This window comes from Pseudophryne corroboree, chromosome 1 (assembly GCF_028390025.1).
Source record: "Pseudophryne corroboree isolate aPseCor3 chromosome 1, aPseCor3.hap2, whole genome shotgun sequence".
In the NCBI taxonomy this organism is placed as follows: Eukaryota; Metazoa; Chordata; class Amphibia; order Anura; family Myobatrachidae; genus Pseudophryne; species Pseudophryne corroboree.
In genome coordinates this window covers 795,221,712-795,244,770 of record NC_086444.1, presented here as the reverse complement: position 1 = coordinate 795,244,770, position 23,059 = coordinate 795,221,712, and the positions used below count along the sequence as shown (strand labels likewise).

At 45.3% G+C, this 23,059-nt stretch overlaps 1 protein-coding gene across 1 annotated transcript in view; it reads left to right on the top strand.

Moving 5' to 3' along the window:
• The window catches only part of MTTP (microsomal triglyceride transfer protein), a 142,274-nt gene that overhangs the window by 78,993 nt on the left and 40,222 nt on the right, over positions 1-23,059 (top strand). The window contains exons 8-10 of the mRNA XM_063918627.1: positions 1,819-1,976; positions 6,199-6,367; positions 9,554-9,661. Coding sequence (XP_063774697.1) covers positions 1,819-1,976; positions 6,199-6,367; positions 9,554-9,661 — 435 coding nt within the window. The remainder of the gene's footprint in view (positions 1-1,818; positions 1,977-6,198; positions 6,368-9,553; positions 9,662-23,059) is intronic.

The window sequence follows — 23,059 nt, the reverse complement described above, 5'->3', positions numbered from 1 at the left end:
GGGATCCTGTAAATTGATGGATTTGAGATAATCTGCAACTCTTTCTTTTAAGAGTGATTCCATCAATTTCCCTACTACTGATGTAAGACTCACTGGTGTGTAGTTGTTTTCCTCTTCCTTGCTTCCACTTTTGTGCAGTAGGACTGCATTCGCTCTTTTCCAGTCCTCTGGAATTACTACTGTAGCTAATAACTGGTTGAATAATTCTGTCAATGGTCCTACCAGCACCTCTTTAAGGGCCTAAGTCAGAGTTGATTGCAGCAGCAAATATGTTAGCAGTTGGGCAAAACCATGTGCACTGCAGGGGGGGGGGGGGGGGGCAGATATACCATGTGCAGAGGGAGTTAGATTTGGGTGGGGTGTGTTCAAACTGACATCTAAATTGCAGTGTATATCTGCCCCCCCCCCCCCCCCCCCTTCCCTGCAGTGCACATGGTTTTGCCCAACTGCTAACAAATTTTCTGCTGCGATCAACTCTGAATTACCCCCTAAGTTCTTTTAGTATCCTTGGATGTATCCCATCTGGCCCCATAGATTTGTCCAGTTTCAGCTTTGAGAGTTCTGTTAGGACCTTCTCCTCTGTAAATGTACTTGTTTAATTTTCCTGAATATCCCTGCAACTTAACTGTGGCACCTTCCCCTCTCTTTCAGTAGTGAATACTGAGCAAAAATAATATATGATATATCTCTTTGTCTTCATTATTTTGTGTCTGCTTATATTTCCTAAAAGCCATCATTTTTGCTTTCACAATATTTGCTACATCTTTTCGCAAACCACACTGGCCTTCTTTTCCTTGTTTTTCCTAACACTTTTGATAAAAAAAGGTCTGTTGCCTTTAATATTGCACTTTTTTAATGTTTCCCACCTCTCCTGCACTGCTTCCAAGTTCCTCCACTCTGCCAAAGAATCCCATCCCTACAAAATCAGCCTTCCTAAAATCCAGCACCTTTGTTTTTGTATGGGATGAGTCAGTCTCTGTATTTATGCTGAACCATACTGCTTGATGATCACTGGATCCCAGGTTTTCACCCACTTTTATGTCCGATATTCTGTCTCCATTTGTAAGTATTAAGTCTAATATTGTGTCATTCCGAGTGGGCTCCCTCACCAATTGGTGGAAGGATACTCCCTGAAGGGAATTTAAAATGTCCCTACTTCTAGTGTAACTAGCAACAGACACCTCCCAGTTTACATCAGGAAGATTAAAGTCTCCCATGATTATTACCTCTCATTTTAATGCCATTTTAGTTATGTACTGCAATATGTTCTTGTGCAGTTCCTCTTCCTGTCCTGGTGGCCTGTATATCACGCCAATACAAATAATCAACTTCTCCCCTGTTTCTATGGTCACCCAAAGGGCCTCAGTTTTTTCTTCAATACTTTGTATTAAGGTAGTATTTATGCTTTTGTTTTTACATACATTGCTACCCCTCCTCTGATTTTTCCCATTCTGTCCTTCCTAAATAAAGTATATCCCGGTATAGCTATGTCCCAGTCATGATTTTCATGGCACCATGACTCTGTAATTGCCATAATATCTAGATAATCCCTTGTCATTATTGCAGTTAGGCTGGGATTTTATTTCCTAAGCTCCTAGCATTTGCACACATAGCTTTTAGAGTTTTGTTTGTGCTTTTCCTATTCCTATCTATGTTCTTCTCTCTGCCTATGTTTATTTGGTTTTGATCTGAATTATCTTCCCTTGCGGGGGATAGGGTTGACCCCTAAGTGTGTAATTATAATACAGAACCTTTCTAATACTTTTGGAAGGTAAGTAACATTTATTATTCAAAAATGTTTTCTTTATTATTATTCAGCTTTTGCAGCAATGGCAGACCATTCGTAAGCACCTGAAGCCTGACAATCTTTCAAAAGCCAGTGCAGCCCATAGCTTTCTATCTCTGATCCAGAGTCTTCGCAGAGCAAGGAAGTCAGATATTGTTACACTTCTCAAGACGGAAAAAGAGGATGTGCTGTGAGTATTAGTATTAATACTTTTTTTAACAATGTTATGCAACATTGTTCAAATAAAGTATAAAAACATTTGCCATTTGTTACAGATTTGTTCAATCTATAGGAACTTATAGAGGCTCATGTAATAGCCTGTGAGCAGCAGGTATGTCATAATTCCAGACAATTGGCCAGCATTTTTAAAGCCGCAATATTTTAGCAGTACTAGGGGCCCATTTATCAAGAATTGCATTTGTAATGTGATCTGGGCAACATGACACCTGGAACAGGGTCACGTCACAGCGCACCCTCCCCCCTCGCCACACACACACACACACACACACACACACACACACACACACACACACACATATATATATATATATACATTGCTCAAAAAAATAAAGGGAACACTAAAATAACACATCCTAGATCTGAATGAATGAAATATTCTTACTGAATACTTTGTTCTTTACATAGTTGAATGTGCTGACAACAAAATCACACAAAAATTATCAATGGAAATCAAATTTATTAACCCATGGAGGTCTGGATTTGGAGTCACACTCAAAATTAAAGTGGAAAAACCCACTACAGGCTGATCCAACTTTGATGTAATGTCCTTAGAACAAGTCAAAATGAGGCTCAGTAGTGTGTGTGGCCTCCATGTGCCTGTATGACCTCCCTACAACCCACACAAGTGGCTCAGTTAGTGCAGCTCATCCAGGATGGCACATCAATGCGAGCTGTGGCAAGAAGGTTTGGAAAATGACCAAATAAATGTCATTGAAACGTTGTCTATAACTTGCCTACGAAAGAAATTGATTGAGACACCAGGAGTGCCGCGTTCATTGTATGTATGCATGGTTCCACACGGAGGCACGCGGTGCAGTAAGGTATATTAAAGGAGAGCCGGATCACACGGAGATTGTGTATATATATATATATATATATATATATATATGTAAACAGAAAGTTCACCACTCACCAAAGCAAGCTCACTTATTTTCACAACATCAATAAACAAATGATGGGGGTTTAGTTAGTGAATTGGCCAATGCACGGAAGCCTGCAAACCGCTCGCCAAGGTACCCCATCTTCATGCAGGTCCTACACTATCACAGAGTCTCAAAAATTAAAACCTAGCAACTGTATCACATAATATAACTGCAAATATGCCCACTTGGTTTACTGTGTATCTGCCAAATACTCCATGGCTTTTAAAGGTACACTAGTCACCTGACAGGCTGACACTGGCTGATAAATTACTAAAGAACAGCTGACTCAGGTGTAAGATAATTGGGCTTGCATAGGGGTGCATGAACAAAGCTTGTGGCCACAGTTAATATGAGTTAACCAAAGATTAACCCTACAATATACTAACAAATATAAAACCACAGCACTCACCACCCCAGAAGCGGTGTGCAGTGTCTGCACTCACCACTCATAGGGTGGGGTGCATGTCGCCCATGGCCACCTACTTAACAATATACAAACAGAAAGTTCAGCACTCACCAAAGCAAGCTCACTTATTTTCACAACATCAATAAACAAATGATGGGGGTTTAGTTAGTGAATTGGCCAATGCACGGAAGCCTGCAAACCGCTCGCCAAGGTACCCCATCTTCATGCAGGTACTACACTATCACAGAGTCTCAAAAATTAAAACCTAGCAACTGTATCACATAATATAACTGCAAATATTCCCACTTGGTTTACTGTGTATCTGCCAAATACTCCATGGCTTTTAAAGGTACACTAGTCACCTGACACTGGCTGATAAATTACTAAAGAACAGCTGACTCAGGTTTAAGATAATTGGGCTTGCATAGGGGTGCATGAACAAAGCTTGTGGCCACGGTTAATATGAGTTAACCAAAGATTAACCCTACAATATACCAACAAATATAAAACCACAGCACTCACCACCCCAGAAGCGGGGTGCAGTGTCTGCACTCACCACTCATAGGGTGGAGTGCATGTCACACATGGCCACCTACTTAAAAATATAAAAACAGAAAGTTCAGTACTCACCAAAGCAAGCTCACTTATTTTCACAACATCAATAAACAAATGATGGGGGTTTAGTTAGTGAATTGGCCAATGCAATATATAAAATAAGAAAATAGCAATAGTGCAATACCGTCTGTGTATGGGTAAAAAACTGATTCCTGGACGGGAGTGGAACGCAAACGTCACTTCCTGCGCTTCGGACCCGCTTAGCCGGACGATCCACAGCTGTTTCTTCAGAATTAGGCTGCTATTTAAGGCTGCGAGCGTGCATGTCCCACCACGCTTCTGATGAAGGATTTAATATCCGAAAGCGCTTAAGCTGGGACTGTTCGTACTGGACTGATGGGAGATTTGGAGGATATATCTGACACCGTGGGGGCATTCCCAAATAACCGGGACTGGTGGTGACTATACATCTATGCTGCTGGCTGTTGTCTCCTGTAGCCTCTGATGTCCATGCAACATCTCTCTGTTTCCATGCTGTTTTTTAACTTATGTTTGTGAGTGTCTATATTAAAAAATCAGTTTTTTACCCATACACAGACGGTATTGCACTATTGCTATTTTCTTATTTTAAGTGCCTATTGGAGTATATACATCCTGTATCCTCATGAAGTGGAAGCAGTTATATACAAAGGTTATGGTTTCTACATGCAAATATACCATCTATGCCATGTGAGTGGGACCAGTAACGAATAAAAGATACACCATCTGGTTTAATTGGATTACACTATGTTTTGTGTCCTTTTGTTATCCTTTTAGCATCCATATTTATGGAAGGTGTATCGTTATCTACTGTATTAATCCACTAGTGTGTAAGCAATTCTTACAAACGTCTCTAGAAGTGTCTAGTTGCGCCACTTTTTCTCACATTTTCTGTGTTTTGTGATTTATGCTGAAACCACGGTGAAGGTTTCTCTTGTGGGATTAAAGGCTGCCACCTAGTATAAGCGCAAGAAAGATCTTTTTTGTTTGGTTGACTGGTATCACAAAACTTATATCTACTTTGTCTAGGACGGAGAAAGAAAACAAGCCTACAAGACACACAGGGAGTCATTCCGAGCTGATCGCACGCTGCCGATTTTTGCAGCGCAGCGATCAGGTAACTACTGCGCGTGCGTATGCACCGTAATGCGCATGCGCATCATATGGGTACAAACAGCATTGTTGCTTTGCAATGCTCCTAGCGACGATTCCATTCGCACAGCCGTTCGCAAGGAGATTGACAGAAAAAGGGCGTTTATGGGTGTCAACTGACCGTTTTTTGGGAGTGGTAGGAAAAACGCAGGCATGACCAGGCGTTTGCAGGGTCGGTGTCTGACGTCATTTCCGGGACCGAACAGGCTGAAGTGATCGCAAGGGCTGAGTAAGTTCAGACCTACTCAGAAACTGCAAAAAACTTTTTCGCCCCTCTCGGCTGCACATGCGATCACACCCTTGCAGGGGAAGGGCTGTCGAGAGGGGTGACGGACCTGGGTACTGGAGGGAGCCATAACAGAATTGGCGAGGTCCTCCAAGAAATGTGAAAAAAATAGTAAGTGCCTTGTTGCACTGCATGCTGCATATTGTTAGCCAAAGACTTCTCAGTAAGGGACAGTGCGATCGCCCCCCACGCCCCACCAGAGAGAGAGGAATGACTGCTGCTCTGTGGCAGCAGTCTCACTGGACTCTCCGTAGCCCAGCACACAGCCTGTGCTCTCCCCGGCTCTGGCGAGAGAGGATGCTGCTGTAACCTCCTCTCTCAATTTGCTTTATATACCATTGCCTGTTATGAGGCCCCTCCAAGTCTGGGCCTGGATGAACAGCACCCCCTCTCCCAGTTTGCACCTCAGAGCAGGGGTGGGCAATTATTTCAGCTGGAAGGGGAGGGGCACTTAACAAGTTTTACACACCTGATGTAAAGGGATCATATGCTATAAATGCATCTGCTGTGTCCAGGTTTATCTTAGTCACAATTATATGGCCACATCCTTATTGTACGCAGCCTCAGTTTGCCTCTCCTGTTTCACCTTTCCAAGTAAATGGAGTCAAAAGTATAAGCTGCAACAAAATCTGCGCATGTGTTTATAGCAATTTTAATTTTATCTGCAAGAAGGAGACAGATTCAGAAAATTATGTAATAGTTTAAAAACAAGCATAGCTCTTGCCACTGTAGCTTTGGTAATTTAATAACTAGTCAATGTTGTTTTTCAGGCGATTAACCAAATTTATTTTAATTATATTTTTACTGACAGCCCTCAGCTGGTTGATGCTGTGACTTTTGCTCAAACACCTGATACTCTAGAGGCCATTTTGGAGTTTTTGGACTTTGTTAATGGAAGCCGACCTCTGTTACAAGAGAGATTCCTGTATGCCTGTGGCCTGGCCTCACATCCAAATGAAAGCATGCTGAGAGCTCTGCTGGTAAGTTCAGTTGACCTGTGTCAGGCAAATACATTACAAAAAACTAAATTGACAATAGGCATATATTATGGGGACAGTATTGACAATGGGCCAGGAAGGCAGTTGCCTCTTGTCCTTTCATATCTTTATAGATGAGTCCAGCACCCTGAGACAGTGGCGTATCTATAATGGGTGCAGTGTGTGCGGTGCACACGGGCCCTTGGGTCCAGAGGGGGCCGACACCGCACACACTGCACCCATTTCTTCTATACTTACCTTTCAGGTGTCCATCTGTGACTGTGTGTGGGCCCTCTCCTCTCCCGTAGCCGTCACCGCCGCTGCTAGCGCACTGAGCACTAGAAACTCTGGCACAGTGCCAGAGTCTACAGCGCATGCGCAGGTCTCTGAAAAATGGCTGTGCGGGAGAGGAGGGGACCCGTGTGCAGTCTCCGTGTGTGGGCACCCTCCTCTCCCACGCGGCCATTTTCTCTAGATACGCTTTACCCTGAGATATGGTGAAGCCTTCCACTATTAACCCCTTCAGTGGTATGCCTGGAAATCGTCGATTTCCGGGCATATTACTGACTGACTGATTCCCTGGCGACAGCCGTGCAGTGTGCACGGCGCCCGAGAATCAGTATACTCCATTATGGAGTTTAGCCCGCCTCCCGGACTACTATTGGCCCGGGGGCGGGCTTAGCTGTAAAATGGCTTATGCTAGGCGGCCGGGAGTCAGCGCTGGGGCTGGCGATCCCCGAGGGGAATGCCTGCGGGCGATCGCCAAGCGATTACTTCGCCCTGCCCCATCGCTTGCCCCCACCACTGTACCTTCCCCCCAGCTCCCACTTCAATTTAAAAATTAAATTGAAAATCCTTCAATGCAGCAGCACAGTCGCTGTGTACATAGACTATGTTACTGTGTACAGATGTGCCCTCATACATCATTGCTGCAGTCATGCCAAAACAGCCCCTCTTGGCTCGCCAGGTTGCGTTACAATCTTATAGCGTCAGGCTTTTTTTGCGTATTTTTTGTCGAAAATGTATCTTAGTTGCAACGCGATGCAACTAGGACGCACAAGGAGACTTGCTGATTAAATTGATATGATACTTATATCACTGTAAGTGATTACTGATTACTCTTATGAAAACATTCTGCATATACACTGCTCAAAAAAACAAAGGGGATCTGAATGAATGAAATATTCTTATTAAATACTTTGTTCTTTACATAGTTGAATGTGCTGACAACAAAATCACACAAAAATTATCAATGGAAATCAAATTTATTAACCCATGGAGGTCTGGATTTGGAGTCACACTCAAAATTAAAGTGGAAAAACACACTACAGGCTGATCCAACTTTGATGTAATGTCCTTAAAACAAGTCAAAATGAGGCTCAGTAGTGTGTGGCCTCCACGTTCCTGTATGACCTCCCTACAACGCCTGGGCATGCTCCTGTTGAGGTGGCGGATGGTCTCCTGAGGGATCTCCTTCCAGACCTAGACTAAAGCATCCGCCAACTCCTGGACAGTCTGTGGTGCAACGTGGCGTTGGTGGATGGAGCGAGACATGATGTCCCAGATGTGCTCAATTGGATTCAGGTCTGGGGAACGGGCGGGCCAGTCCATAGCATCAATGCCTTTGTCTTGCAGGAACTGCTGACACACTCCAGCCACATGAGGTCTAGCATTGTCTTGCATTAGGAGGAACCCAGGGCCAACCGCACCAGCATATGGTCTCACAAGGGGTCTGAAGATCTCATCTCGGTACCTAATGGCAGTCAGGCCACCTCTGGAGAGCACATGGAGGGCTGTGCGGCCCCCCAAAGAAATGCCACCCCACACCATTACTGACCCACTGCCAAACCGGTCATGCTGGAGGATGTTGCAGGCAGCAGAACGTTCTCCTTGGCGTCTCCAGACTCTGTCACGTCTGTCACATGTGCTCAGTGAGATCCTGCTTTCATCTGTGAAGAGCACAGGGCGCCAGTGGCGAATTTGCCAATATTGGTGTTCTCTGGCAAATGCCAAACGTCCTGCACGGTGTTGGGCTGTAAGCACAACCCCCACCTGTGGACGTTGGGCCCTCATACCACCCTCATGGAGTCTGTTTCTGATCGTTTGAGTAGACACATGCACATTTGTGGCTTGCTGGAGGTCATTTTGCAGGGTTCTGGCAGTGCTCCTCCTGTTCCTCCTTGCACAAAGGCGGAGGTAGCGGTCCTGCTGCTGGGTTGATGCTCTCCTACGGCCTCCTCCACATCTCCTGATGTACTGGCCTGTCTCCTGGTAGTTCCTCCATGCTCTGGACACTACGCTGACAGACACAGCAAACCTTCATGCCACAGCTCGCACTGATGTGCCATCCTGGATGAGCTGCACTACATGAGCCACTTGTGTGGGTTGTAGGGAGGTCATACAGGCACGTGGAGGCCACACACACTACTGAGCCTCATTTTGACTTGTTTTAAGGACATTGCATCAAAGTTGGATCAGCCTGTTGTGGGTTTTTCCACTTTAATTTTGAGTGTGACTCCAAATCCAGACCTCCATGGGTTAATAAATTTGATTTCCATTGATAATTTTTGTGTGATTTTGTTGTCAGCACATTCAACTATGTAAAGTACAAAGTATTTAATAAGAATATTTCATTCATTCAGATCTAGGATGTGTTATTTTAGTGTTCCCTTTATTTTTTTGAGCAGTGTATTTTGCATATGAGAACAAATTTTTCCTTTGTAACAGATTCAAATGCCAGAATATAATACAGTCCCACGACATGATATAAGCTGTATAGTCTATTGCCGGCATACTGTATAGTGTACAAGAGCCTCATATACCACAGTCCAATGAATTACAGCATATAATATAGCTCAGTGATATCATATTATACAGTGCCATTTAATCATTCACTAGTTTATTGCCATAAATAATGCAATCCCATACTAGTATATAATATCAGTATATCACACAGCACCATGACAGTATATACAGCTTCATGCTATTGTACTGTATTGTCCCACGCCAGAAAATAATGCATTTCAATGCTACTTCCTCCAACATCCTCATGTCAGCATATAATACAGTACAATACAGCATATAATAGTCTCATAACAAAATGTAATACAGTTCTATATCAGCAATTTAATATTACCGTATTATATAAAAGTTGTATTTACTGTTATATTTGTTTACTTTAAAACTCAGGACAAATACAAGGGAAAAATTGGAAATGATGAGATTAGAGAAACGGTTGTTATAATCATTGGCGCTCTTGTCAAGAAACTGCATCAGACCGGACATCCTGAACTGCCAGTAAATATTCCATATAGTAATACTGCATTGTTGTTTCGTTATTTAGTATAATTGGATATTACTTAAGTGATCGTAATAATTTACTTGCAAGGGTATAAACCTAAAACTGTTCCAGGGTGAATAATGTTGCCGCAGTAAACACTAGTTCAATACTAGCTGTACTAGTCACTAGTGCACTAAATAAATTCTTGTGTATTTTTTATTTACCTGCTAGTATATGCAAAACAAACTAGAAAGCTACATCAGTGAGAGATGGGGGTGGTCTCACTGCTGTCTGTGATCAATATGTGTTTAGATTCATTCTGATATGTTCTTTCATGGGCCCTCATTCCAAGTTGATCGCTAGCTGTTTTCGGTCGCAGCGCAGCTATTAGGTGAAAAAGGCATTTCTGCGCATGCGTATGGGCCGCAGGGCGCATGCGCGAAGTACTTTCACACAAAACTATGCAGTTTTACACAAGGTCGAGCGACGCTTTTCTGTCGCTCTGTTGATCGGTGAGTGATAGACAGGAAGTGGGCGTTTCTGGGTGGTAACTGGCCGTTTTCAGGGAGTATGCTTAAAAAACGCAGACGTGACAAGTAAAAACGCAGGCGTGCCTGGGGAAACGGGGGAGTGGCTGGCCGAACGCAGGGTGTGTTTGTGACGTCAAAGCAGGAACTAAACTGACTGAGGTGATCGCAAGGTAGGAGTAGGTTTGGAGCTGCTCAGAAACTGCATGAAAATTTTTGCGAGCAGTTCTGCTAACCTTTCGTTGGCACTTCTGCTAAGCTAAGATACACTCCCAGTGGGCGGCGACCTAGCGTGTGCACTGCTGCTAATAATAGCTAGCGAGCGATCAACTCGGAATGAGGGCCATAGTGTTTTCAAATAGCCTGAAAATATGTGGATGACAAAAGTGCAATAAGTGTGTAGCGCATTACTTCTTGAGTTTGCAAGAGACAGTAGCGGATCTTGCCACGGGCAAGCAGGACTTTTGCCCGGGGCGCCGCCTTCCGGAGGGCACCGGCGCCTTCAGGAGGGCAACGGCGCCTTCCGGAGGGCGCTGCACCATGGCAAGATCCGCTGCTGCTGTGCCCCCAGCTGCCTGCTCTGTCCCGCTGCCGCTGCCCGCTGTCCCGCTGCCGCTGCCCGCTGTGAAGGGAAACTAGGCGCTACGCGTCTAGTTTCCCTTCGTGGAGAGGACCTTTACTGTAATGATGTGCGGTGCGCGTTGACGTCATCGCGCACCGCACATCATTTCAGCGGCGCTACTACTGTACAGTGGGGCGTAACTGACCATGCCCCCTGTATGAAACCACGCCCCTATTACCGCCCGGGGCGCAAATAGCCACTCAACCGGCCCTGGCAAGAGAGTACATACAAACACATTTTTTTTATCAAAAAGTGGTAGGCATTGGAAAAACTCTCACCGCTGTCCTACAGTGGTTGCATGAGCAATGTAACTGTCGCCCGGAACTGTTGTAGGTGTTTGGTTTTTTTTTACTTGTAGGGGTTCAGGGAAAGAGAAGTAAAGTTTAAATAAAGCAAATTATTAAGCCACGGGGCAAAACAATGTCGCATGCAGTGGGGGGAGGATGTAATGTGTGCAGAGTGATTTAGATTTGGGTGGGGTGTGTTCAAACTGAAATCTAAATTGCAGTGTAAAAATAGCAGCCAATATTTACCCTGCACAGAAAAATTATAATCCACTCAAGCCTAACTCTATCTGCACATGTTATATCTGCCCCCCCTGCAGTACACATGGGGGGTAATTCCAAGTTAATCACAGCAGGAAATTTTTTAGCAGTTGGGCAAAACCATGTGCACTGCAGTGGAGGCAGATATAACATGTGCAGAGAGAGATAGATTTAGGTGTGGTGAGTTCAATCTGCAATCTAAATTGCAGTGTAAAAATAAATCAGCCAGTATTTACCCTGCACAGAAACAAAATAACCCACCCAAATCTAACTCTCTCTGCACATGTTATATCTGCCTCCCCTGCAGTGCACATGGTTTTGCCCAACTGCTAAAAAATTTCCTGCTGCGATCAACTTGGAATTACCCCCATGGTTTTGGCAGTTGCTTGATAATTTGGTTTACTTGCAAACATGAATCAGGCCCATAGTGCAGATGAATGTACCCAGTGATACTGTGTTGTAGAGCTTATGTTGTATACTCACCCTTAATACTGTAGCAGGGACGTGCAGTCAGGGGAGGCAGGGGAGGCAGTGCCTCCCCTGTCATTAATGATTAAGTTAATACAAAGAAGATGCATATGACACATATTCTGTGTCATATGTATCTTCTTAATATTATTCTTTACATTGCTCCCCTCTGTATGTGTTTGGGAGGCACCGATCGTGGTGCCTCCCGTTGTCACTGGGGAAAGTATGGGGAGCGGGGGGCGGGCACGGGCGGGGACTAGCCATGGGCTGTAAAAGCCCATTGAAAATATATGGGAAAGCGGCACCATTAGAGGTGCCGCTTTCCTACAGGGACGTGCTTTCAACCTATGAAAGCACGTCCCTGTCAGTGAGGCCACAGTGATTGGCCAGCGGATCCATCACTGGATCCGCTGTCAATCACTGTGTTGGCGACGCTGGCGGAGGAGGTGCGGGTGGCTGGATGCGGCGATGGTGCGGGCTGCGGGATGCGGCGGTGGTGCGGGCGGCGGCGGAAATGTACCTTTATCTGCAGAGTTTGGCAGCGGAGCGGTTCCAGTTTCAAAAATGGCGCCTCAGCGTCATTTTTGAAATTCAAGATGGCCGCCGCGAGCCAATCACGGCTCGCCGCATCATCGCCCCGCCCCCTCCGGCTGACTTATATAAGTCAGCGCGAGGCGGAGGAGAGTCAGTCCGACGGCGGAGGAGGAGCAGTGAAGAGCTCCTGAAGAAAGAAGACGCCGGAAGTCCTGGCTGGGCGGTGGCTATGCAAAAGAGCTTAGCAGCCGCCGCCCACCAGGTGAAGACGCCGGAATCCCTGGGAAGGCGGCGGCCACGCAAAAGAGCTTAAAGGCCACCGCCCCCAGGTGAAGACCCAGTTTAATAAAGCTTATTTTTGTGTGGTGTTTTATTTTAATATTTTCTTTACAGGTGGACTACAGGTGCCAGCGGGCCCTTTATGTCCGGGCATGCTGGCACTTGTGGTTCTCCAAGTGCCAGCATGATGGGGCAGGCTTTCTGGGACCTGTAGGCTACCTGTAAAGAACAATATTACTATTCTTTGCAGGTGGACTACAGGTGCCAGCAAGCCCTTTATGTCCGAGCATGCTGGCACTTGTGGTTCTCCAAGTGCCAGCATGCTGGGGCAGGCTTGCTGGGACCTGTAGGCCACCTGTAAAGAACAATATTAACACACAATGAACCCCGCACCCACCGCCACCAGGGGTGCAGGGCATAGCACTGGGCTATCAGCCCAGTGCTGGTTATTGCTCGGGAGGGGGGACCCCATTTTTATTTTTTGGGGTTCCCACTTTCCGAGGAATTCCAACCCTGGGCTGACTGGCTGGGGGGGCAGATTAATGTTATGGCAGGGGGACACCACACTGAGTGTCTCCCCTGCTATGGCATTACTCCCCCTGGCTGGTTCTGCCTAGTGCTGGTTTTACTGATGTGTTGGGGAACCACACTTCTCTTCTTCTTTTTTTTCGGGGGGGAGGGCTTGTTAGCTGCCAGTGCCTCCCCAACCAGTGACCTCACCGCACGTCACTGTACTGTAGGATGGAAGAATGCTTTGGACATTCATTTAGAAACCCAGGGGGGAATGTAATAGGGTGTGAGAATCAGGATGTGACAGATTTTGTGAGAGTTTTGCTGTTTTTTTAAAGTGGCAATCATTTACATGGAAAAATCAACCTGGTTTTTTTGCCATGTAAATAATTGCCACTTAAAAAAAAGGGGAAAACTCTCACAAAATCTCTCACTTCCTGAATCTCACACCCTATTACATTCCCACCCTGATGTCTGTTGGTATTATGGGGGTAAATCCAAGTTGATCGCAGCAGGAATTTTGTTAGCAGTTGGGCAAAACCATGTGCACTGCAGGGAAGGCAGATATAACATGTGCAGAGAGAGTTAGATTTGGGTGGGGTGTGTTCAATCTGCAATCTAAATTGCAGTGTAAAAATAAAGCAACCAGTATTTACCCTGCACAGAAATAAAATAACCCACCCAAATCTAACTCTTTCTGCACATGTTATATCTGCCTCCCCTGCAGTGCACATGGTTTTGCCCAACTGCTAAACAATTTCCTGCTGCGATCAACTTGGAATTACCCCCTATGTGTAGTGGGATCCAATGGTTCAAAAAGATACAATGCCAAAATGTATAATTCTATAAAGCTAAGTTATTGACACATGGCAGTGTACAAAAAGTAAAAAAACGAATTAATATAAAAAGTCTAAATAATTAAAAATAAAGAAAGTATCTCATTGAGATGAGAGGGAAGGTAATACCAGCAAATAATTGTAGCAGCAGCAATGTTTTCCAGAGCCTAAGTCTGCATCCTCATGCTTCCTTAGCTGGTGATGCCAGTATGTTGGCGGGATGCAGTTAATATACTGGCTGTCAGGATCCCGGTATTCAGAATACCGTCGGCAGAATCCTGACAGCCGGTGAAATGCTGGCGGTTGCAATCCCGACCCCAGCCCTGTAGTCCCACTCAGGTGGTGGGTCCACGCCACTACCCGTGTGGGAATATAACCTGTCACTCGCCACTGTGCCCGAACCGCAGCGAGCACGCGAGGGGACTCGCTGCCTCGCAGCCGGGATTCCGGCTGACGGGATGCCATTGTCGGTATAGTGACAGCCGGCAACCGGTCTGCCAGTCTCCCATATGTATTTCATATCTGTGATACCCATCGCATCCTGCAGATAAAATTATAAATAAGGAGAATCCCTAAATCTGGCTAAAACAACTGTTTTTGCCAGATTTAGGCATCTACTTATTTTTTTCCAAACTATTTTTATTATAATCTCACATTGTACAGAGTAAGTAAACAGCATTTCGAGACGTGGAATAGAATATATAGTTAACATTGTATAACATAATATATATTATACATAATCCTCCTAACAGGAGACAGGGAGTCACAGATTATTCAGTCTCATATAATACCAGGTAGAGATCAAAACATATTTTCAAACTTTTCCTCATATAAAAACTTTTATACCCTTCCAAGAAAGGGAACATGTGTATAACTAGTGATATCAGGGAATTTATAGTGTGTTTTAATTACCAAAGCGGAGCAAACTATAGATGAAAAGGGATGGATCAAATATCGATTCTCCACCAGCAAAGACAAATTATCCAAAAAATCCCTAAACTTATCTAAAATACCTAAAACATAAGAAAATAAACTAACATGTAATGCCTACTATGGGACACGAGTCGTCGATCCATCCACAGAACAATCTTCCCAAATCGGAGGTCTATATTTCCAATCAACCCGGTATACAATTGAATATAGAAGGGAGTGGAGGAGGGGTCCAGAGAAGAAGAGAAAGGGTAAGTCAGATGTTCAAGGGGTTAGGGTGGTCTATAGCGTGGAGGAGGTACCATGAGGTAGATTGAAAGCATTTGTCAATGGCTTGTTTAGTATGTAAGGGGAGTGTCAAAATGTAAGTGTTCCAACATTGGAACAAGGCAGGGGTGAGCCTCTCCTTATGGATAGAGGTCTCCAGCCAGTCCATGGTGAATAAAAAAAATAGTCTAGAGGTCACCATCGAGATATTAGGAGGTATGTTGTGGATCCACTGTTGTAAGATTGCCTTCCTGCCAGCTGCTGATAGTATCATAAGCAGTTTTTTGTTAGACCTGGGGATGTCAGGCTGGTCAGTCAAACATCCGAACAGTGCCCAGGAGGTAGTGCAACTAAAGGATATGCCTAAGGACGTAGTTCCATAGTGATGTACCTCATGCCAAAACTGTGACACCAGAGCGCAATCCCAGAAGCAATGGAAGAGGTCGGCCCCCTCCATTAGGCATTTAGTGCATTTACTGTCTTCTGAGATCCCCATCAAAGATCGGCGTTTAGGTGAGATGTATGCCCTATGGAGCATTTTATAGGCCATTTCTTGGTAGGAGCTTGCAGGAATAAGCTTTAAGGTCAGTTGAAAGTGACTTAAGAGGGATTCAGGGGTGACCGTTGAGATGTGGGAGGACCATTGGGACAGCTCTGGAAGGTCCGTGTCTGGGATAAGTTCAAGACGAATACGTGTATAAATGGTTGATATAGAGTAGCAGGTTGATTGGAGTAGTGTGTCTAGAGAGTTAAGAAAGTCAATCCCTGTCAATTTAGATAGTACAGTTTTAAGATAGTGCATTGCCTGGAAATAGGCAAACTCGTGGTGAGGAGGCAGGCCGTATTTCTCTCGCGCCTCCGCGAAAGACAGCGGGGCGCGAGAGGAGTTAAGCAGGCAGTGTAGGTTGCGGATACCAAGAGAATGCCAGGTAGTGAAAGGCTGTAGAGCCCCCCCCCTCCTGAAACTCCAGGTTGTCGATAAAGGGCAGTGAAAGTGAGTATAAATATTGAAGTTTGAGAGATTTCCTCGCCATTTTCCACGCCTGTATTATGGGGAGTAGTAACAAATTAGTGGTAATATGTAAGGCCAACTTGGAGGGCTTGGCATGGAGAAGATAACTGAGGGACAAGGGAGCACACAGTTGAGAATCTAGGCTGGAATCTGTGTAATAATTATTGTTTCCAAGCCAATCCATAGCAATGCGTAAGAGGCACGCAAGATTGTATTGCTTAATATCAGGTAGGTTGATTCCCCCTCTAGGTACCGTCTGGGATAATTTTTTCATGCTAATTCTTGGGCGTTTACCAGCCCAGATGTATTTGGAGATAGAGGTATTCAGAGAAGATAAGTCCGACTTAGATAATAATAGGGGGGTCATCTGTAAAACATAGAGGAGCTTTGGGAAGCTGGCCATCTTAAATAGGTTGCATCTCCCTAGCATATTAAGGGGGAGGGATTGCCAAAGGCCAAGTTCAGTTCTAATCTTATGTAGGGCCGGAGTGATATTAAGCCTATATAGGTGGCAGGGATGAGCAGGGAGTGCAACGCCTAGATAGATAATATGTGTATTCGCCCATTTAAAGGGAAAGGTGGTCCCCCAACCCAGTCTCGCCTGTCCATATATGGCCAACGCCTCCGACTTACTATAATTAATGGAAAACCCTGCGAAAGAGGAGAAACGATCAGTCATGGCAATTAGCTGCGGGATTGTACGGTGAGGATCTGACATAAAAAGGAGGAGGTCATCTGCGAATGCCACCACCTTTAATTCCTGTGTACCCACAGCAATGCCCCTATAGTTCTTGTGTAACAGAATATGGCGTATAAGGGGTTCCAGTGCCAAATCAAAAAGGAGGGGAGATAAGGGGCATCCTTGCCTAGTGCCTCTTTCCAACGCGAAGGATGGAGATGTCACATTGTTGACTAAGACTTGCGCCACTGGGTTGGTATATAAGGTCTGTACCAAGTTGCAAAACGCTGTGCCAAACCCCTGGTGGGCGAGCACTCGAGATAGGTGAGGCCAGGCAATTTTATCAAATGCCTTCTCTGCGTCTAAATTTATAATGATGTTATTTTTGGCCTGGCTAAAGCGGGTGTAAGATATCGCAGTTAGGGCCGCCCGCACTCCCCGTGTGGATTGTCTACCCTTGACAAATCCCATCTGTGCGGGTGAGATAAGATGGGGTAAGTATGCTTGCAACCTATTAGCTATGATTTTAGTCAAGATTTTAAAGTCTTGATTGAGGAGTGAAATGGGGCGGTATGACCCCACCTGGGTAGGATCTTTACCAGGTTTTGCTAGCACTATAAGCTTGGCTTCGTTAAAACGAAGGGGAGTCTCCCCTGTTGTTAGGATATGGTTATATAATCGTGTTAATATGGGGAGTATATCGGCATCTAGCACCTTATAAAATTCAGCGCTGAAACCGTCAGGGCCAGGGCTCTTTCCATTGGGGAGGGACTTAATGGTGGCCCGCACCTCCTCATCAGTTATGGGAGCATCCAACGAGTCCCTCTCTTCTAACTCCAGCTTCGGTAACTGCGCCTAATCTAGGAATAATTGACCATCAGTTGCGTTATCAATGTCGGCAGTATATAGGGACTTATAGAAACGCATGAAAGCCGAGCAGATGTCAGTGGGATCAGAAAGAACACCTCCAGAGCTGTGCAACGAGTCAACCCATGTTTTGTTTCGGGGCCCCCTAACCAAGTTGGCCAGGAGCTTACCGGACTTATTCCCCCACCTATGAAACCTGTTCCTGCCTTAGTCGTAGCTGATCTGGGCCTGTTCGGTGAGAAAGGTATCATAAATTTGTTTTGCCATGAGGTACGTCTCTTTATGAGTAGGGCTATCGCTTTGTTTGTATGTGTGATATGCAAGTGTGAGAGCCGCACTAAGTTCCTGCAATTTTGTGTTAAATTTCTTGCGCTTAGAATTGATATAGGAAATAATATGGCCACGAAGGACTGCCTTAGAGGCCCCCCAAAAAAGTGGAGTGTTAGATTCTTGATCCAGGTTGTCAGTAGTATAATTATGCCAGGTGTGTTTAAGATGTAATAAGAAATCCTCTGAGTGTGTGAGATATGCTGGGTATCTCCAACATTTAGATATGTTCTGGGGCAGGGATAAATGTAGGGACATGGTAATGGGGGCATGGTCCGAAATAATGATGTCCTTAATTGAGGTGTGGGTAACTTTAAAAAAGAGGTGTTTGGATAAAAATAGATAGTCAATGCGAGAGTGAGTAGAGTGTGGGTGTGAATAGAAAGAATAATCTCGTTGAAGGGGATTATGTATACGCCAAGGGTCTAATAGGGTAAATTGAGAACAAAGAGAGGAAAGCAGAGTAGAGGAGGGCCCGGGTCTTTTGGTACTTACCCCCGACCTATCCATGCTAGAGATGAGCGGGTTCGGTTTCTCTGAATCCGAACCCGCCCGAACTTCATGGTTTTTTTCACGGGTCCGAGCAGACTCGGATCCTCCCGCCTTGCTCGGTTAACCCGAGCGCGCCCGAACGTCATCATGACGCTGTCGGATTCTCGCGAGACTCGGATTCTATATAAGGAGCCGCGCGTCGCCGCCATTTTCACACGTGCATTGAGATTGATAGGGAGAGGACGTGGCTGGCGTCCTCTCCATTTAGATTATAAGAGAGAGAGATTTACTGGAGCTTAGGACTAGGAGGAGTACTGTAGAAGTGTAGAGAGTGCAGAGAGTTTACTAGTGAGTGACCACCAGACAGTGCAGTTTATTTAATATATCCGTTCTCTGCCTGAAAAAAGCGATACACACAGTGACTCAGTCACATACCATATCTGTGTGCACTGCTCAGGCTCAGCCCAGTGTGCTGCATCATCTATATATATTATATATCTGTCTGACTGCTCAGCTCACACAGCTTATAATTGTGGGGGAGACTGGGGAGCACTGCAGTGCCAGTTATAGGTTATAGCAGGAGCCAGGAGTACATAATATTATATAGTGAGTGACCACCAGACAGTGCAGTTTATTTAATATATCCGTTCTCTGCCTGAAAAAAGCGATACACACAGTGACTCAGTCACATACCATATCTGTGTGCACTGCTCAGGCTCAGCCCAGTGTGCTGCATCATCTATATATATTATATATCTGTCTGACTGCTCAGCTCACACAGCTTATAATTGTGGGGGAGACTGGGGAGCACTGCAGTGCCAGTTATAGGTTATAGCAGGAGCCAGGAGTACATAATATTATATTAAAATTAAACAGTGCACACTTTTGCTGCAGGAGTGCCACTGCCAGTGTGACTGACCAGTGACCTGACCACACTGACCACCAGTATAGTTAGTAGTATACTTATATTGTGATTGCCTGAAAAAGTTAAACACTCGTCGTGTGACTTCACTTGTGTGTTGTTTTTTTTTTTATTCTATAAAAATAAAACTCATTCTGCTGACAGACAGTGTCCAGCAGGTCCGTCATTATATAATATATAATATATACCTGTCCGGCTGCAGTAGTGATATATATATATTTTTTATATCATTTATCATCCAGTCGCAGCAGACACAGTACGGTAGTTCACGGCTGTGGCTACCTCTGTGTCTGCACTCGGCAGGCAGTCCGTCCATAATTGTATACCACCTAACCGTGGTTTTTTTTTCTTCTTTATACATACATACTACTACGACATCTCTTTATCAACCAGTCTATATTAGCAGCAGACACAGTACAGTACGGTAGTTCACGGCTGTGGCTACCTCTGTGTCTGCACTCGGCAGGCAGTCCGTCCATAATTGTATACCACCTAACCGTGGTTTTTTTTTCTTTCTTCTTTATACATACATAGTTACATAGACATCTCTTTATCAACCAGTCTATATTAGCAGCAGACACAGTACAGTACGGTAGTTCACGGCTGTGGCTACCTCTGTGTCTGTACTCGGCAGGCAGTCCGTCCATAATTGTATACCACCTAACCGTGGTTTTTTTTTCTTTCTTCTTTATACATACATAGTTACATAGACATCTCTTTATCAACCAGTCTATATTAGCAGCAGACACAGTACAGTACGGTAGTTCACGGCTGTGGCTACCTCTGTGTCTGCACTCGGCAGGCAGTCCATCCATAATTGTATACCACCTAACCGTGGTTTTTTTTTCTTTCTTCTTTATACATACATAGTTACATAGACATCTCTTTATCAACCAGTCTATATTAGCAGCAGACACAGTACAGTACGGTAGTTCACGGCTGTGGCTACCTCTGTGTCTGCACTCGGCAGGCAGTCCGTCCATAATTGTATACCACCTAACCGTGGTTTTTTTTTCTTTCTTCTTTATACATACATACTACTACGACATCTCTTTATCAACCAGTCTATATTATTAGCAGCAGACACAGTACAGTACGGTAGTTCACGGCTGTGGCTACCTCTGTGTCTGCACTCGGCAGGCAGTCCGTCCATAATTGTATACCACCTAACCGTGGTTTTTTTTCTTTCTTCTTTATACATACATAGTTACATAGACATCTCTTTATCAACCAGTCTATATTAGCAGCAGACACAGTACAGTACGGTAGTTCACGGCTGTGGCTACCTCTGTGTCTGCACTCGGCAGGCAGTCCATAATTGTATACTAGTATCCATCTCCATTGTTTACCTGAGGTGCCTTTTAGTTGTGCCTATTAAAATATGGAGAACAAAAATGTTGAGGTTCCAAAATTAGGGAAAGATCAAGATCCACTTCCACCTCGTGCTGAAGCTGCTGCCACTAGTCATGGCCGAGACGATGAAATGCCAGCAACGTCGTCTGCCAAGGCCGATGCCCAATGTCATAGTACAGAGCATGTCAAATCCAAAACACCAAATATCAGAAAAAAAAGGACTCCAAAACCTAAAATAAAATTGTCGGAGGAGAAGCGTAAACTTGCCAATATGCCATTTACGACACGGAGTGGCAAGGAACGGCTGAGGCCCTGGCCTATGTTCATGGCTAGTGGTTCAGCTTCACATGAGGATGGAAGCACTCAGCCTCTCGCTAGAAAAATGAAAAGACTCAAGCTGGCAAAAGCAGCACAGCAAAGAACTGTGCATTCTTCGAAATCCCAAATTCACAAGGAGAGTCCAATTGTGTCGGTTGCGATGCCTGACCTTCCCAACACTGGACGTGAAGAGCATGCGCCTTCCACCATTTGCACGCCCCCTGCAAGTGCTGGAAGGAGCACCCGCAGTCCAGTTCCTGATAGTCAGATTGAAGATGTCAGTGTTGAAGTACACCAGGATGAGGAGGATATGGGTGTTGCTGGCGCTGGGGAGGAAATTGACCAGGAGGATTCTGATGGTGAGGTGGTTTGTTTAAGTCAGGCACCCGGGGAGACACCTGTTGTCCGTGGGAGGAATATGGCCGTTGACATGCCAGGTGAAAATACCCAAAAAATCAGCTCTTCGGTGTGGAGGTATTTCAACAGAAATGCGGACAACAGGTGTCAAGCCGTGTGTTCCCTTTGTCAAGCTGTAATAAGTAGGGGTAAGGACATTAACCACCTCGGAACATCCTCCCTTATACGTCACCTGCAGCGCATTCATAATAAGTCAGTGACAAGTTCAAAAACTTTGGGTGACAGCGGAAGCAGTCCACTGACCAGTAAATCCCTTCCTCTTGTAACCAAGCTCACGCAAACCACCCCACCAACTCCCTCAGTGTCAATTTCCTCCTTCCCCAGGAATGCCAATAGTCCTGCAGGCCATGTCACTGGCAATTCTGACGATTCCTCTCCTGCCTGGGATTCCTCCGATGCATCCTTGCGTGTAACGCCTACTGCTGCTGGCGCTGCTGTTGTTGCTGCTGGGAGTCGATGGTCATCCCAGAGGGGAAGTCGTAAGCCCACTTGTACTACTTCCAGTAAGCAATTGACTGTTCAACAGTCCTTTGCGAGGAAGATGAAATATCACAGCAGTCATCCTGCTGCAAAGCGGATAACTGAGGCCTTGACAACTATGTTGGTGTTAGACGTGCGTCCGGTATCCGCCGTTAGTTCACAGGGAACTAGACAATTTATTGAGGCAGTGTGCCCCCGTTACCAAATACCATCTAGGTTCCACTTCTCTAGGCAGGCGATACCGAGAATGTACACGGACGTCAGAAAAAGACTCACCAGTGTCCTAAAAAATGCAGTTGTACCCAATGTCCACTTAACCACGGACATGTGGACAAGTGGAGCAGGGCAGGGTCAGGACTATATGACTGTGACAGCCCACTGGGTAGATGTATGGACTCCCGCCGCAAGAACAGCAGCGGCGGCACCAGTAGCAGCATCTCGCAAACGCCAACTCTTTCCTAGGCAGGCTACGCTTTGTATCACCGCTTTCCAGAATACGCACACAGCTGAAAACCTCTTACGGCAACTGAGGAAGATCATCGCGGAATGGCTTACCCCAATTGGACTCTCCTGTGGATTTGTGGCATCGGACAACGCCAGCAATATTGTGTGTGCATTAAATATGGGCAAATTCCAGCACGTCCCATGTTTTGCACATACCTTGAATTTGGTGGTGCAGAATTTTTTAAAAAACGACAGGGGCGTGCAAGAGATGCTGTCGGTGGCCAGAAGAATTGCGGGACACTTTCGGCGTACAGGCACCACGTACAGAAGACTGGAGCACCACCAAAAACTACTGAACCTGCCCTGCCATCATCTGAAGCAAGAAGTGGTAACGAGGTGGAATTCAACCCTCTATATGCTTCAGAGGTTGGAGGAGCAGCAAAAGGCCATTCAAGCCTATACAATTGAGCACGATATAGTAGGTGGAATGCACCTGTCTCAAGCGCAGTGGAGAATGATTTCAACGTTGTGCAAGGTTCTGATGCCCTTTGAACTTGCCACACGTGAAGTCAGTTCAGACACTGCC